At 36.3% G+C, this 14,402-nt stretch overlaps 1 protein-coding gene across 5 annotated transcripts in view; it reads right to left on the minus strand.

Moving 5' to 3' along the window:
* Nucleotides 1-14,402, minus strand: part of PIK3C2A (phosphatidylinositol-4-phosphate 3-kinase catalytic subunit type 2 alpha) — a 58,317-nt gene that overhangs the window by 7,134 nt on the left and 36,781 nt on the right. For 4 of the 5 annotated variants that reach the window (XM_081937666.1, XM_081937669.1, XM_081937667.1 and 1 more), the window contains exons 16-29: nucleotides 13,574-13,716; nucleotides 12,280-12,468; nucleotides 11,684-11,777; nucleotides 11,123-11,217; nucleotides 9,147-9,327; nucleotides 8,732-8,836; nucleotides 7,057-7,149; nucleotides 6,034-6,163; nucleotides 5,153-5,289; nucleotides 4,485-4,654; nucleotides 3,572-3,728; nucleotides 3,251-3,360; nucleotides 1,315-1,522; nucleotides 309-433 (exon numbers count right to left, since the gene is read on the minus strand). In XM_081937666.1, the coding sequence (XP_081793792.1) occupies nucleotides 309-433; nucleotides 1,315-1,522; nucleotides 3,251-3,360; nucleotides 3,572-3,728; nucleotides 4,485-4,654; nucleotides 5,153-5,289; nucleotides 6,034-6,163; nucleotides 7,057-7,149; nucleotides 8,732-8,836; nucleotides 9,147-9,327; nucleotides 11,123-11,217; nucleotides 11,684-11,777; nucleotides 12,280-12,468; nucleotides 13,574-13,716 (1,937 nt within the window). The remainder of the gene's footprint in view (nucleotides 1-308; nucleotides 434-1,314; nucleotides 1,523-3,250; nucleotides 3,361-3,571; nucleotides 3,729-4,484; nucleotides 4,655-5,152; nucleotides 5,290-6,033; nucleotides 6,164-7,056; nucleotides 7,150-8,731; nucleotides 8,837-9,146; nucleotides 9,328-11,122; nucleotides 11,218-11,683; nucleotides 11,778-12,279; nucleotides 12,469-13,573; nucleotides 13,717-14,402) is intronic. The other variant, XM_081937670.1, reaches the window with a different exon arrangement.

Here is a 14,402-nt window from a genome sequence, read left to right on the forward strand (position 1 = left end):
TTTAAATAAACTTCTCCTAGAGTGGGGAAGGAATGGAGATTTTACAGCACCCTTCCCCTGCCATGCCTAACAAGCCACACCACGCCCACAGAACTGGTAGTAAAAATTTTTGAATCCCACCACTGATGTAGGTCCAGCTGATATATAAACAGATTAAATGAAGAAGTAACCCCAAAATAGGGTGCTTTTCTCATTCGCTTCATTAAGAAAATACTTCAATGTGCAATGTGGTAATTTCTTAAACATCTAAAGAGGTAACTTTTAGACATGTAAAAAAAAATCCCCCAAAACCAAATTTTGACACATACCCTGGTAATTTCCAAAGAGGTAATAGGATCCCAAGCTTGTTGTGTAACTCTTGAAACTCATCAAATGTGCGAAAAATGAATATGGGTTCACTTTGCCCCTCTCTCAAAACTCTGACCACATAGATCTGGAAAAGAAAAAAGCAAATATTTCACTGACTATTAAAAAGTTTAACTTCTGTAATCCTGTGCTATAATCTTTCCAAAACTTGTGCTCTGCAGATGTGGTAAGATTTCAACTCCCAGAATTGCGGGTTGGGGGTGGGGCAGAGATGACCCGTCTTGAAAAGGTCACACCCTTATATTTATTTATTTCTAATCATTCCATGAAAAAAAAGCAATCCCAATAGCAAGGTTCTCAACCTTTGCTTTGCCTTGATCCATGGTTTACAAACCAGAAGGACTGGGTTGATATATCATGACAATATCATAGCCTTGATATGCTTGCTTTGAATACAATTATTTCAATACTTGGTGTTGCAACCATTAATATTTTTTCCACTCCAATCTCACAACTGAGTCATCAAACCCCACTGAAACAGAACCATTCTGAAGGGGGAACTAGGCATGGAGGGAGATGTAGTTTGTAATGCTTCTGCAGTCCTGAGAGAACTGCCAACCACCTGAATTTTGAACATGTGCCTGGGGGACATGTTCTACAACAGCTACAATTTCAAGGACCAGATGTAAATATCATCTTTTTAGCACTACTGTAATTTTTAATAATTGTTGAACAAAATGGTCATTGTCTGAGGACTTCCGGTACAAAAAACCTAAACTCTGTTAGTCATTTCCAAGACTTAAATATCATTAATTTATGGAACATCTGTTAAAGCAGATATATTCAGTGATATTATTGCATTCAATATGGTTTGACTCATAGATAGACAAGTTGCACTCCAGCATCAGAATCTGAAATTCCTGGAATACATGAGAAAATATGCTGGTTAAAGCAAATGAAGGAAGCTACGGAAATCATGCTGAATCAAAATATAATTCATAAACTTACATAGTATTTATCTGGGTTGTATCTCTTGTGGTAGGTAAAAACAGATGCTTCTTTGATACGACCGTCTTGTTTGAGTGAGTATGTTTTGGGTGAAAAAGATAGAATTGGCTCATCATTAGAAGGCAGCCCTGAGAAACGCAGTTGAGCAAGGTTGTGAATAAAAAAGTTGAACTTTGTAGCAACACTTCCCAAACTTGATTCAATTAACCTAAAAATAAACAAAGAACATTAACTTTATATATTACAAGCGTGTCAATATCTTTTAGTTTTTTACAACTTTAATTGCAACAAGAATATGAAGCTTTACTTCACAGTTCAAATTCTTAGTACATTGGTACCTCAGTACTCGACTGCTTTGAAACTCATCAAATTTGGTACTTGATTCATTTTGATGAGAAAATGTCCCAGTATTCATTGTTTGTTTGGTACTCGATGCGCAAGCTAAACCTGTTGGTGTTGGTTGCCTTGGCACTTACTACATTTGACCTTATGGAAAAATGTATTTGGTACTCGTTGCTTTTGGAACTCATCATACCTCTCAGAACCAACTGATGATTATTTAGGTATCACTTTATATTAATCATAGTGGAAATTTTTAAAATTAATATTCCTTATAAAACAAAGAAATATGATGATACAGCTGTTAGCTTTACTATTGCTGTATATAGAGTAATTCCCAAGTTTTCTTTTTGGAAATGCAAATTTCACAAATATATTACAAACTTCCATTGCTAAATTCTGGCAGTCCCAATTGTCACTGTAAGGCAAATCCTCCGTGGTCGCAAGAACCCAGTCTTATGATCACCTTTGAGAGCTCCTGCTGCATTCTCCATTGACTTTGCTTACCAGAATCCATCAGTGAAGGTCGCAAATCATCTGACTGCAGGACATTGTGATGTAATAATTGCAAACCAATCAAGCACCTAAATTGTGACCATGGGACTGCAGGGATGATGTGATTGCCGCAACTATGAAAACCTATCACAAGTCCCCCTCATTCAGTGCAGAGGTGGGTTGTTCCCGGTTCAGCCCAGATAGGTGAACCGGTAGTAGTGGTGGCTGGAGGCTCCACCCACCCACCTGGACCCTTCTGCGAATGCATAGAAGCGTCACACGAGCGAACCGGTAGTAAAAAATTTGGAAACCCACCACTGATTCAGTGCCATGGTAACTTTGAATGGTCATTGAATGAGTGTAGATTAAATGAAGATTATCTGCATACCCTTTCATTAGCAAAAGTGATTTACATTAACATTTAGCTTGTCTATTTACAGAATTTATAAATGGCCAAACTCATGACTTTGAAATCTGAGCAGTGTACATCAATTTAAAACCCAATCAATCAGAACTTCACCAATATAAAAACAAAATAAAAACAAAACTATTACAGAGGCTGATTGCAAGATATTCTCTCTCCCAACAGAATAAATTTAATTACTGACTTGCCCAGGGCATGGAAGAGTCTGGTTTTCATGGGTCCATGAAAGGCTAATAGGTCAGGGTCACCTGCATCTCTAGAAAAGTTAATTCTAAAAGGCAGACTCAGCAACCAAGTAGGCACCTTTAAAAGGCCCATCAGTTGAAAAAAAGGCAGTTGGAGCATGCCCACTCTATACATCCTCTTGGAATGGGTACTAACTAGAGATAGGCAAATAACACAGCCCTGTGCAATGAAGTGCTTTATTATCCATTAGCCCCTTGAATTGTACCCAGAAACCAACCTGGAGCCAGTGGAGCTCATGGGCAAAACATGAAAGGGGACATTTCCCTGATCAGTCCTCTATGCATCCAAATGTCCAAACCAGGTGTTATGTTGCACAAACATAAGGACAAATAGGTAGAACCTCTCTTTGTGGAAGTTAATTGAACCTCTAGCCTTAACTGCAAGCAATAGGGGCATGCAAGAAACAAGATTTTAAAATTATTTGTGTAGTACCTTGTGAAGAAAATGGTAGCCTCAGCATCAGTAGTTTGCGGCTGAAGAGCATCTTGGACATATTTGAGATCTTGAACTCCAGAAAGTTCTGGCAAGCCGGAAGACATCATCTGTAAAATCAATAGATAGAGTAATTTTTTCAGTAAGGAAAGTACAATACTTATTTGTACAAGCATTTGTTTTTTTTAAAAAAGCTTTCCAGATTTACTGGTATGCAGGCTATTCAGAACTTTAAATTGAAATTAAGTATGCACATAGTTGTGTTCTTTGTTTTAAAACACAGCCTATTTTGTTAACATTAGTGACACATAGAAATATTACCAGTGACAGCAGATTAAGGAAAAGGTTGGCTTGTTTTCTGATTAGATTATAAGCTTGGCAGCAGAGATCAACAAACAGCTGGAAACGAATTGTGGGCTTTTCTCCACCATTGATAACGTAAGCCATATCTGATGTCAGCACAAAAGGAGCCCGATCCCTTTCAAAGAATAGAAAACAAGAATTTGTTTTTTAATACTGCATCCTGCATGTAGCCATGCATGACATTTTTTAAAATTGAGAAACACTAAAACTGAGGTAAAAGGTATAACTGAGGTACTTTGCAAAGGTAAAATGTATAACTTGTTTCTACACACATATGAAAATCAACAGCAAATATAAGTCAATCTCAATGAACAGATTTTTTAAAAGATGTTTCCAAATAACATGTGAATCATTTGATGCCTCAGATGTTGGAATTTCACCATGTTCTAAAACAATATTTGGCTAAAGATAGTTTACCAAAAACCTATACCCCACCCCCAGTTTAGGGAATTTGTGAAGCAAGGCAAAAATATTTGCTTGTTCAAACTGCTGGTAGGAAGCACTGCTATAAATGTATATTGTTACTTAGCAAATCTGGCTTTTATGGTTTAATTATTTTGATTCCCAATTGACCAGAGATGCTTCAGGAAAAAAAGCTCCCATTTTAATGCAAAGCATTGCAGAACAAAATTTAAACTATAAAACCAGTGGTTAACATTATAGAAACACCAAATTCCTTTACCACTGTTCAAATATTTCATAACAGAAAAATCACGACTTGACACCTTCCATGTGCTAGAAACAAGAGTTAACACAATATGACAAAAGTTACAGCCATTATGTTTTTCAAAATGATGTATTATAATTGCAAGATCTGCCATGTTTTCAAATTACTACGGTGGAACCTTTTAATTTCCTCATAGTTTCATACCTCTTAAAGCTTCCAAACATCTGAGCATGGCCTAAGAATTTTCCAAAATCAATATGAAACATATGTCCTGTACTTCGAAGCATGATGTTATCATTGTGGCGATCACAGATACCTAGAACATAAGTAGCCACACAACATCCAGCACAGGAATAGATGAAATTTTCAGAAGCCTAAAATAGACAGAATTAAATATATTTTCACTATAAAATTTGAAGAGAAGCACCTTGTTTAGTATTCAGAGATCAGCAGCAATAGCAGAAACATTTTGAAGGACAATATAATTTAGAATGTTTCAAAATTATGATTAAATATCAGTTCTTTGGAAAGTATCATTAACCAGATAATATAATTACTTGACTTAAAATACTAGTTTAGATAAATGAAAAATAAAAAAAATCGTAGGAGCTAGTTTTCCCCGCAAGTGGAGAGGCAAAGTTATAAAATCATCTGTCTGTGATTTACCAAGCATTGAACATGTCATTTAAATGCAAGATTCCCATTACTTCCAAGATGTAACTTGGAATTGTCAGGCCAGTGACCTACTTAAGGTAGCATTGTCCTGTATTTAATTATTAAATATGATATGAATGAGTCCCAGATAGCGCTACTCACAGCAGATAACATATTACTATTATCATTCTCATAAGTTCCTATTTGGAAATTTTTACCTTTTCATATTCTTCTTCTGTAGAGTTGTATTTTCTTAGCCATTCTGCAAGAGGCTTATCTTTAAAGGATCCTGTCACTCCATACTCCACTTGAATTTTCCTAAGAGTATCTGAAGCTGGAACAAGTTCTACCATTCCTTTAAATTAATCAGCAAAAGTTAATGAGTATTAAAAAAAACCTATAATATATATTACTATGTATTACATAAAAATATTTAACTTAAAACCATTAAAAAGGTTTCTAAATCCAAATTGCTTGCCAATATGAACTACTATACTATACTTTGCGTTTAAAATGCTAAATACTGCTACACTGTCAAATAATTCAACAATTCAGATTAAAAATTGTTACTGTACAGAACCTCCACAAATTCTCTCTTATTCTTAAATCAATTAAACAAATGGAGCAATGTCTCCTTTAAATTGAGCTGGTGACTTTACAGACTTTAGTTTCCCTGGAAAGTATGGACATATTTTATCACTGTGATCTTATGAGACATTTTTTTCAATTTCCAAGCCTACAGTCTGGGATTCCCCTGGGTCTCCCATTCAAATCCTATGTTTTTGGAAGTCAGCCATCAGTTAGCTGCTGCCACCTGCTGTAGACAAATCAACTTAATATTTAACAAGGAGAAATAAAAAAGGAAACATTCTTCAACATTCTGTATACCAGCAGCCAACTTCTTACAGTGTTCTAGAACAGCAAATGGGTTTTGCAAATATATTAGGCAGTTCAATTAATGCTGATTGTTTTTATGGCTATTGTATTTTGGGCTGCTTAGCAAATATGTGACATCTGAGAAAACAGGCTTTACAATAATGGTGTTGGGTCTGCCATTTTTGCCAGAAAGATAATACAAGACAAGAAATTAAAGCTCTACCTCTATCTTTGCCAGTGGCAAGGCACTTGAACATAACCATCCTCAAATCCAGTCCTTCCTGTAACCACATCTTATCCATGATTTTTATCATTTGCAACGCCAACATATCCTGGCGCAGATCTTCTCCAACCTAAGAAAAAACAAAAATTGCAAAAGAGAGAAAGGAATGTTATCAAGACAGACTCAATGAAGGTTGGTTCTGCCTATTTTGTTATACATTAACACAACACCAGAAACTGATCTGGGATACTTAATTTAGTGTTTCTTTACTAGTATCAGGTGTCTAGGTTTAACAGTATAGAACAGTGGTGGCGGACTTTTGGCTCCCATGCCAAAAGCGGGGGGAACACAGGTGTGTGTGTGCTGGCCTGCCACACTCATAATGCTATGCACGTGACTCCCCCTGCTTTTGTCTCTTTTTTTTGCCCTTCCCAGGCTCCAGATGCCTTCTAGGAGCCTGGGGAGGGCGAAAACAGCCTCCCCCTACCCCCCCGGATGCCCTAAAGTCTCCCTAGAGCGAAAAAAGGACCTACAAGGAACCCGGAAGTTACTTCCGGTTTGCTCATAGAGCCAGTTTTTGCCCCCCAGGGCCTTCAGGGAAGTGTCCTGAAGGCGAAAAACGGACCTACAGGGAACCCGGAAGTTCGGGAATGGTGACTTCCGATTTGTCCGTAGGGCCAATTTTCGACCTCCGGAGCCTTCAGGGGGATTCAGGTTTTCCTGAAGGCTCCGGAGGGCAAAAACCAGCCCTACGAGCAAACTGGAAAAGACTTCTGGTTTGTCCGTAGGGTTGATTTTTGCCCTCCGGAGCCTTCAGGGAAGCCTCTTGAAGGCTCCAAAGGGCAAAAAAAAAAACTTTTAGAAATGGTTGAACATTCAACATGTGCAAATTTTCCCTAAAAATACTTAAAGCATCCAGAGGGCTCTTTATGAGCATAACAAGTCAGAACATTTTCCCCCATGGAATTAATACTACTTACAGCACTGGAGGGGAAATATCTGTAATTGAAACAAAACATGTACCTTAAACATTACATTAATTTCTTCTCCCAAAGGATCTGCATTCACCAATGCAATTTTAAGAGGAACTGCATTAGAACTGAAATAGGAACATGCCTGTCAAAGATACAAAACATGGTTCATATTATATAAACCAAAAGGTTAAAAATAGAAATGATAAATGTTCTAAGTTTGGTTTTGCTCAATTTCTCATATAATAAAAATAATAATAATAAATAAAAATAATAATAAATAAAATAATAATAATAAAAATAATAAAAAAGTCCTAGGCCCCTGGGTGGGGCCCGACTAGTAATCAATGCCAAATCCGGCGAAACAACTGGCCGCTGTGATACATTCATATAATAATAATAATAATAATAATAATAATAATAATAATAATAATAATAATAACAACAACAACAACAACAACAATAATAATAAATTAGAATGTACACAATTATAAAATGGTAACACTAAAGGCCCAGACAATTCTTAAATAGTGGTTTTCCAAACATGTAAGCACTTTACATTAAAACAAATGGATTTATTGAACCTACTACCAGTAGTAATATACTACTTATTCCCTGAAGTAGAAACAACATCGAAAACAAGTAAGTCTATCACCAGGGCCAGTTTAGAAGTTTTTAAACAGAGGAGAATCCTGATTCCTCAGAATTAAATAGGGCAATTTTAAGGACAGTTTTAAAAACTTAGAAGTTCAAACTATATGTGGTTTATCCTGCATTCCTTTTACTTAAAGAGGTTTCATAAAGATAATACAAACCTAGCTTGTTGCAACAAGTTGAAAAATAAAAAAAATCAGGTTGCACAAATTGGCAAAGGTTTGCCAGGAGAAGTACGCAAACAAAAATATGCGGGGAAGGGAGGGAAGAGGGAACATAGGAGCCACAGCTAGGAAAAGGGTCAGCTTAGAAAGGAAGAACCTGGGGAGATAAAGGGAATAAGAAACAAAGTTTTAAATAAGGAAGATAGAATGGCTACTTGTGAGTAAAGGAGAAGTAAAAATAAAAAATGCAGTTGCTTTTCTTCGTGCAACCCTTTGCCCAGCTGGGGATTCCAGTTCCTGCAACTAACAAGGAGAATGACACAGCTTGGTAAGTGCAGCCGATTCAGGAGGAATGACTGGCAACTCCATCATTGAGGAAAGACAGAGGCGGCCAGTTTCACCAAGGAGGAAATTACTCAGTGATGTGCCCAGTGAAATGGCTGGGAGAGAGCTTTAAGAGGAAATAAAGAGATAGGGAAAGGATCTGATCTGAGGAGGAATGATCACAGGAAGTGAGATATATTGCTATATGAGACTTTTGAAGAAACAGCTGCTGCTCTAAGCATTTTGCAAGGCTGGAAACAAAATTGGTTTATTTTGAAGTGCACCTTTAAGAAGACTGCTCTGTCTCTCATGTAAGACATCGGAGCAAGCCTCTCTACAGGACACAAGATTTCATCTATGTATGACAGCCTAGTGTAGTTTATAGTTATTCTTACAGAGTGGTCAAAACTAGAGGCCAGAATTCCGTGGTTATATGTATTTTATGTCCTCACTTCCCTTCTGCAGATCACAAAATAGAGAACCTCAATCTCCTAACATTGACAAACCCCAAAGATAAGTAGGCAGAAATGGGAAAGGATGAGAGGAGTATACAGGAACCAATGATTATCGTCACACAGCTCCTACCTTCACATTCAATTCTTTAGCTACAAGACTGGGGCTGAGAGGCAAGCGGCATTTGTTTTTCAAGAAAAAAGACTGGACACGTTCCATTCCACTTTGCAGAACCATCTGTTAATAACCAATTCAAGGTTAAACTTCATTAAGTCATATTTGCAGAAATGTTTTCATTATGAATAAAGCATTAAGTTATATCAGTGTTCTTTTATAACATATTCTGGTGTGTTGAAGCAGCAGCGTTGTATTTTGGGGGTTGTATATTTCAGTCCCTATTACAAGGCTCAGAATTTTGCAAAAGAGATGAAAAAGCAACCTAACGACCTCACTGCGGCTGATTTTACACGAGAAATATGACTGTACCATTAATAAATGCAACTGTGCTTTCATTCACATTGACACATAACTCGATCACTTCACCAACCTGTCTGGCTGATCCACTCGTCTGCTTGACTTTTTCTGCAACCATTCCTAAGATCTGCACAAGTCTTGACTGTCTTTCCAGCTCTTCTCTCAGACTTTTGCCACAGATGGAAAGGAAGGCACCAAGGATATGCTCATATCTCATTCCATGTTTGGTATCATGCAAGGTATCTTTTAGTAGCCTAAAATATTGCATAACATTAGATTGGGTTTCCTTCACACATGCTTATTGGAACCATATTTTGTACAAGTATTCAATGCAGGGTATAAAACGTGTCCCCCTTTTATTTGTTTCGGCAACAGCAACTCTATAAGATAGGTTAGGCTGAGAAAGATAAGAACTGGCCCAAAGTCACCCAGGAATTGTCTGTGGCTAATGTGAAACTGGAAGCTAGATCTACTCTCCCCTAATCCAACACCTTCACTATTAGAGCACACCGGGCTTCTGTAATAAATTGGATTTAAAGTACTATAAAACAGCGGAATACAGCAGAAACCACATGCTCAACTGGCTGGTTGATCTATGACCCAGGGAGTGGAAGGAGACAAAGGACGGATATAATCATTGATTTAGTAAGCCTCGATGAATGTAGCCATCACATTTCGAAGTCCCAAGAAGACATGACTATTCTCCATGTGCACATACCCCAAGCAGGGACATAGGTAAAGTATTTTTCTTTGCATCCAAACCCAGAACTTAACTGGAGATGATCATACTCCTTAACTTATTATTGGTCAGCACACATAGCAGATTGCACTCTGACTTTGATTTCTTTTTCTATTATCCAGGAAATGGACTTAGAGTGAATTGTTTTAATTTATGCTTTTTACTGTACACTAATTTTTGTTGTTGTTTAAAATAAGTAATGTATATGTACCATATTTTTTGGAGTATAAGACACACTTTTTCTCCCCCAAAGAAGGGTGAAAATTTGGGTGCGTCTTATACACCAAAAGTAGTCCCACCCATCCGCCGGCCCCCACTCTTTGGCAGCTGCCTCCCAGCAATTTGTCTCCTTGCAATAACAGCATGTTTCAGTTTCAGCTTCAGCACAGCTTGATTAGCACAAACAGCTGATTGTCTATTGGATAGGCCTCCCGACCATCAGCTGTTTCAGGCTGCAGGGATTGCCATTGCCGCCTCAGCCCACCCTCTGCACACCCCATTTTCTGCCCATTCCGATCCCTGCTGCCTGGAACAGGTGGAAAATGGGATGTGGAGGCCAAAAATGGGGCAAATGGAGGTAGCAATAGGATATGGCAATCCCTGCAGCCTGAAACAGCTGATCGTCTGGAGGCTGATCTAACCGACAATCAGCTGCTTGTGCTAATCAGGCTGTGCTAAAATTGAAACTGAAACACACTGTTTGCTGCAAGGAGGCAAATTGCTGGGAGGCAGAGATTTTTTTTTCTTGTTTTCCTTCCCAAAAGCTAGGTGCGCCTTATACTTCGGAGCATCTTATACTCCCAAAAATACGGTACATAAAAATAAAACAAAGTAAATGTTCAGATTCAAGAGAAGATTCATACTATGTATCAACAGAGAATGTATGGAGAGAAGACAGTAGCATCTCAAACTATTGTTTTATTTTCATTAATTTATACAGCACCTTCCATTACATTTACAATATTATATTTATGTAAAGTTAAAATAAGTTAAATGGTTTTTTTTGTCCCTACGTAAAGCATAATCTTGCTTAAGACACAAAAATGTTATCTAAATTCAGTTTTAGAGAGAGACTAATGCAAGATTAGGTAATAATGCTTTGGAACAGAAGAAAGCAACCCAGAACTTCAGGAAAAATACAATAGTTTTTTCAGAACACCTAATTCCTATCAGCAACAGCATACATTTTTCTGGTCTATAAAGATTTATGAATATTCCTTATTTTTAAAGTTTTCACATCAGCTTTTTACTTGTTCTTGAAAATATAAACATTGTTGAAAGATGCTGAAAAAGAATATAAATCTTCTTACCAATATAGGTAGTGTGCTATTCGAATATTTCCTAAAGCTCGGGCCAAGAGGAATCTGACTAAAGAGTTGTCCAGATACGTTTCATATTTTAATGCCTAAATACACACAAAAGGTAAGTTTTATATTTAAAGACAACTTAGCATAAGCGGTTTTCCACATCAACAGTTTTCCAATTAAATGAACTTCCCAAAATTATGTTCCTTAAAATATGAAAACATTCAGCACTGTTTAAAATTATCATTTAGACTCAACCAATCAATCAATTTTATTCCACTCCCATCAAATGTTTTCTCCCACTTCCACGCATAGAAATTTCATGGAAATAACTGGGGAACAGAAAAGGATAGAGTTAAATATAATAAGTAGAGTGGTTTGTTTTATGCTGTAAATGCTATTGTTAAATTACAATGGCATTTTATATTGTATCTCATTTATTAGACTTAATACCAAAACTCCTAATGTTACTGTCATAAATTAACTGTGGTTTCTGATTAATTTCTGTGCAGTTGCAAATGCCATTTTTCCCCCTTTTCAGTATGTTTAATGTGATAGTCTTCTGACCTGAACAAACTGGGGAAGAATGTCAGCAAGTTCATCATCGTTTATTGCCTCAATCCACTGTACAGCTTTCGTTCTTACTTCTTGATCGGCAAAACTACAAACCAGAAGATCAATTGAAATCATACTTGATTCACATTTGGCAAGAATACATGTTCTAAGTTTTTTGGGGAACATTAGAAATAAAGTTTTAGCCTATACAAAAAGGTTTTATGCATTAAACCATAATGCATAGACCACTGAATGATGTTTATAAGGAGTAGAATTGGGGCCATTTTTCATATCAGTAGACTACATCAGAAAAGATACTGGTTTACTTAAATCAAATACTTAACCTTAAATTCTGATGTAGCTATATACAATGTTAACTTAATGTTACAGTTTCAGCCTAGCAAATAACCAGATTTAGAACTGTAAGATATACAAGATAATTTGTCATCCATCAACAAAATTCACATGACAAAATACTGTGAAACCAGTAATGTGGCTTTTACTTACAGATGCTGTTTACTTGGAAATAATCTAGAAATGCTTAATAGCTCAAAATCTAAAACATTTTTCAAACATATTAGAGTCTGAAATAAATGTATCTAACTTACTTTGCGTTCAGCAATTCTAATGCGGTAAGTGGAGGTAAAGGAGGCCACTGTTGAAGTAGCAAATATATTTCAGGAAGATTGGTCAAATCCCAGTTTGGAGCACTAGCCAGTATCTTGGGCAGGCTGCCTGCATGCGTGTAACAATAATGTCGCTTGTCCCATAAAAATGCCTTATCTTTCCTAGATAATCTATAAAGGGTAATTCCAAACATATTTATTAATTCATTACATTGCCATTATAGTCACTAACAATTAGAAACCATAAGAAACAAATCCTGTGTGCAACTATTATTATATCTACCATAAATTTCATCATCATTCATCCTGCTCTCCTTTCATTTATTCCATTAGATCCATTAGTTCAATTTAAAAAAAAATCAGAATAGATTAAAAGAGGAACTGAAAACTTCAAGTGGTATCGTGACTCATCTTTTAATAACTTCTTTACCAAAGGCTGGATCATCTTGATGCTATTAAACTCTTATGAATTAGCCTGGTAATGGGTACCAAGCATTTTGATCAGGTTAAAGCTATTTTAGTTGAACTGTACGTTGGCTACTGGAGGAAACCTTGCATTCATAAGCAACTTTGAATGTAAGGGGAAACCTTATCCAACCTTTCTTCTCCATATGTTTCATCTGCAGCATTATTTTTGACTTCCCAAAATAATCAGCTCCTCAGTTTTTTCTGTCAACAGGAAATTCTCAGGCTCTGACACTAATGGAATGTATAAACGTGAGTACTGTATACTGTGAGTGTACTGCACTAAGGATAGTCCTTGACTTATGGCCATAACTGAGCCTCATCATAAAGTGGGTCATCAAGTGACCAACCCAATTGTACAACCTTTTTTTTTTTTTGGTGGCATAAACACAAATGCTGCAGTTATAAAGCGAACGTTGCAGTTGATAAGAAAATCCATTGGGATTTTGGGAGGTTCATCTTAACTTTCACCAGTTGCTAAGCAACTGGTCCTAAGTCAAGGACAACCTTTTAACCTTTGATTAAAAGTCAATAGCCTGAGTATACTTCAAATTTTTATAAATGTCTTTTTAAAAAGCAATTGTTATGTGATAGTTCAAGATTTCAATTACTCAACATCCCCTTCTGAGTAACAGTTGGACTACATTTTGAAAATAAATAAATGATGCACCCTGGTCATATGTAGTTCTCAATGTTCTCTAGAATCTTGTCTAAAATTGTTATATGCACAGCAGAAATAAATACTGAAGAATGATGATATCTAATAATTTGCATATGGAATGTTTGATTTGAAGTAACCAAGAGAACATACCGGTATGTACCCTCTTTGGAAATAATGGAAAGAAGACGCTCCCTTGAATCTTTTTCCAATGTGTCTATAGAATTACGGGTTGAATTGTTTGCAGCCTGAGGAATTTTGTATATAATGTCAAATGGTAAAGAAGGGAAGTCAACCTGAAATGTTAAAATAATAAATCAATAAACTACAAAACAGAAAGCTCTACTGGCACGTCACAGTTTTCCCCACATAAATTTTGCTTGAATTAATTTTTTTCCAATGTGTCTATAGAATTACATGTGGAATTGTTTGCAGCCTTAGGAATTTTGTACATAATGTCAAATGGTAAAGAAAGGAGGTCAACTTGAAATGTTAAAATAATAAATCAATAAACTACAAAATAGAAAGATCTACTGGCACTCCACAGTTTTTCCTACTTAAATTTCAATCTCTTTCACCTTCTTTCTTTTCCTTCCCTACTGTCTATATACTATTAAAAACTGATTCCTTCAATCTTTAACTGGGCGAAACAGTGAACCATGGGCCAAAATATTTTGAATGAAGGTACTTCGAATGAGCTAACTTTTATAGAATGCATCCAAAATCTGGGACCCATGACAAATTTTATAAAACATTTTATGACATAAACATTATCATAAAGCAATTTATGACATAATACAAAATGTCATAAAACATTTCCTAGGCTAATGTTAGACTATACCATACAGTTCAGCAAGAGTTATTTTCATCCCAACTTTTCTAATAAAGGCAGTACATTAGAAGGTCTCTGACTGTTAAAAGGCATTGGCAGATTCTGGTAAGGAAATAGCTCTAAAATAATGGTCCAACAGAGCACCTTTGT

Source organism: Natrix helvetica, assembly GCF_964273705.1.
Source record: "Natrix helvetica genome assembly, chromosome: 1".
Classification (NCBI taxonomy): domain Eukaryota; kingdom Metazoa; phylum Chordata; class Lepidosauria; order Squamata; family Natricidae; genus Natrix; species Natrix helvetica.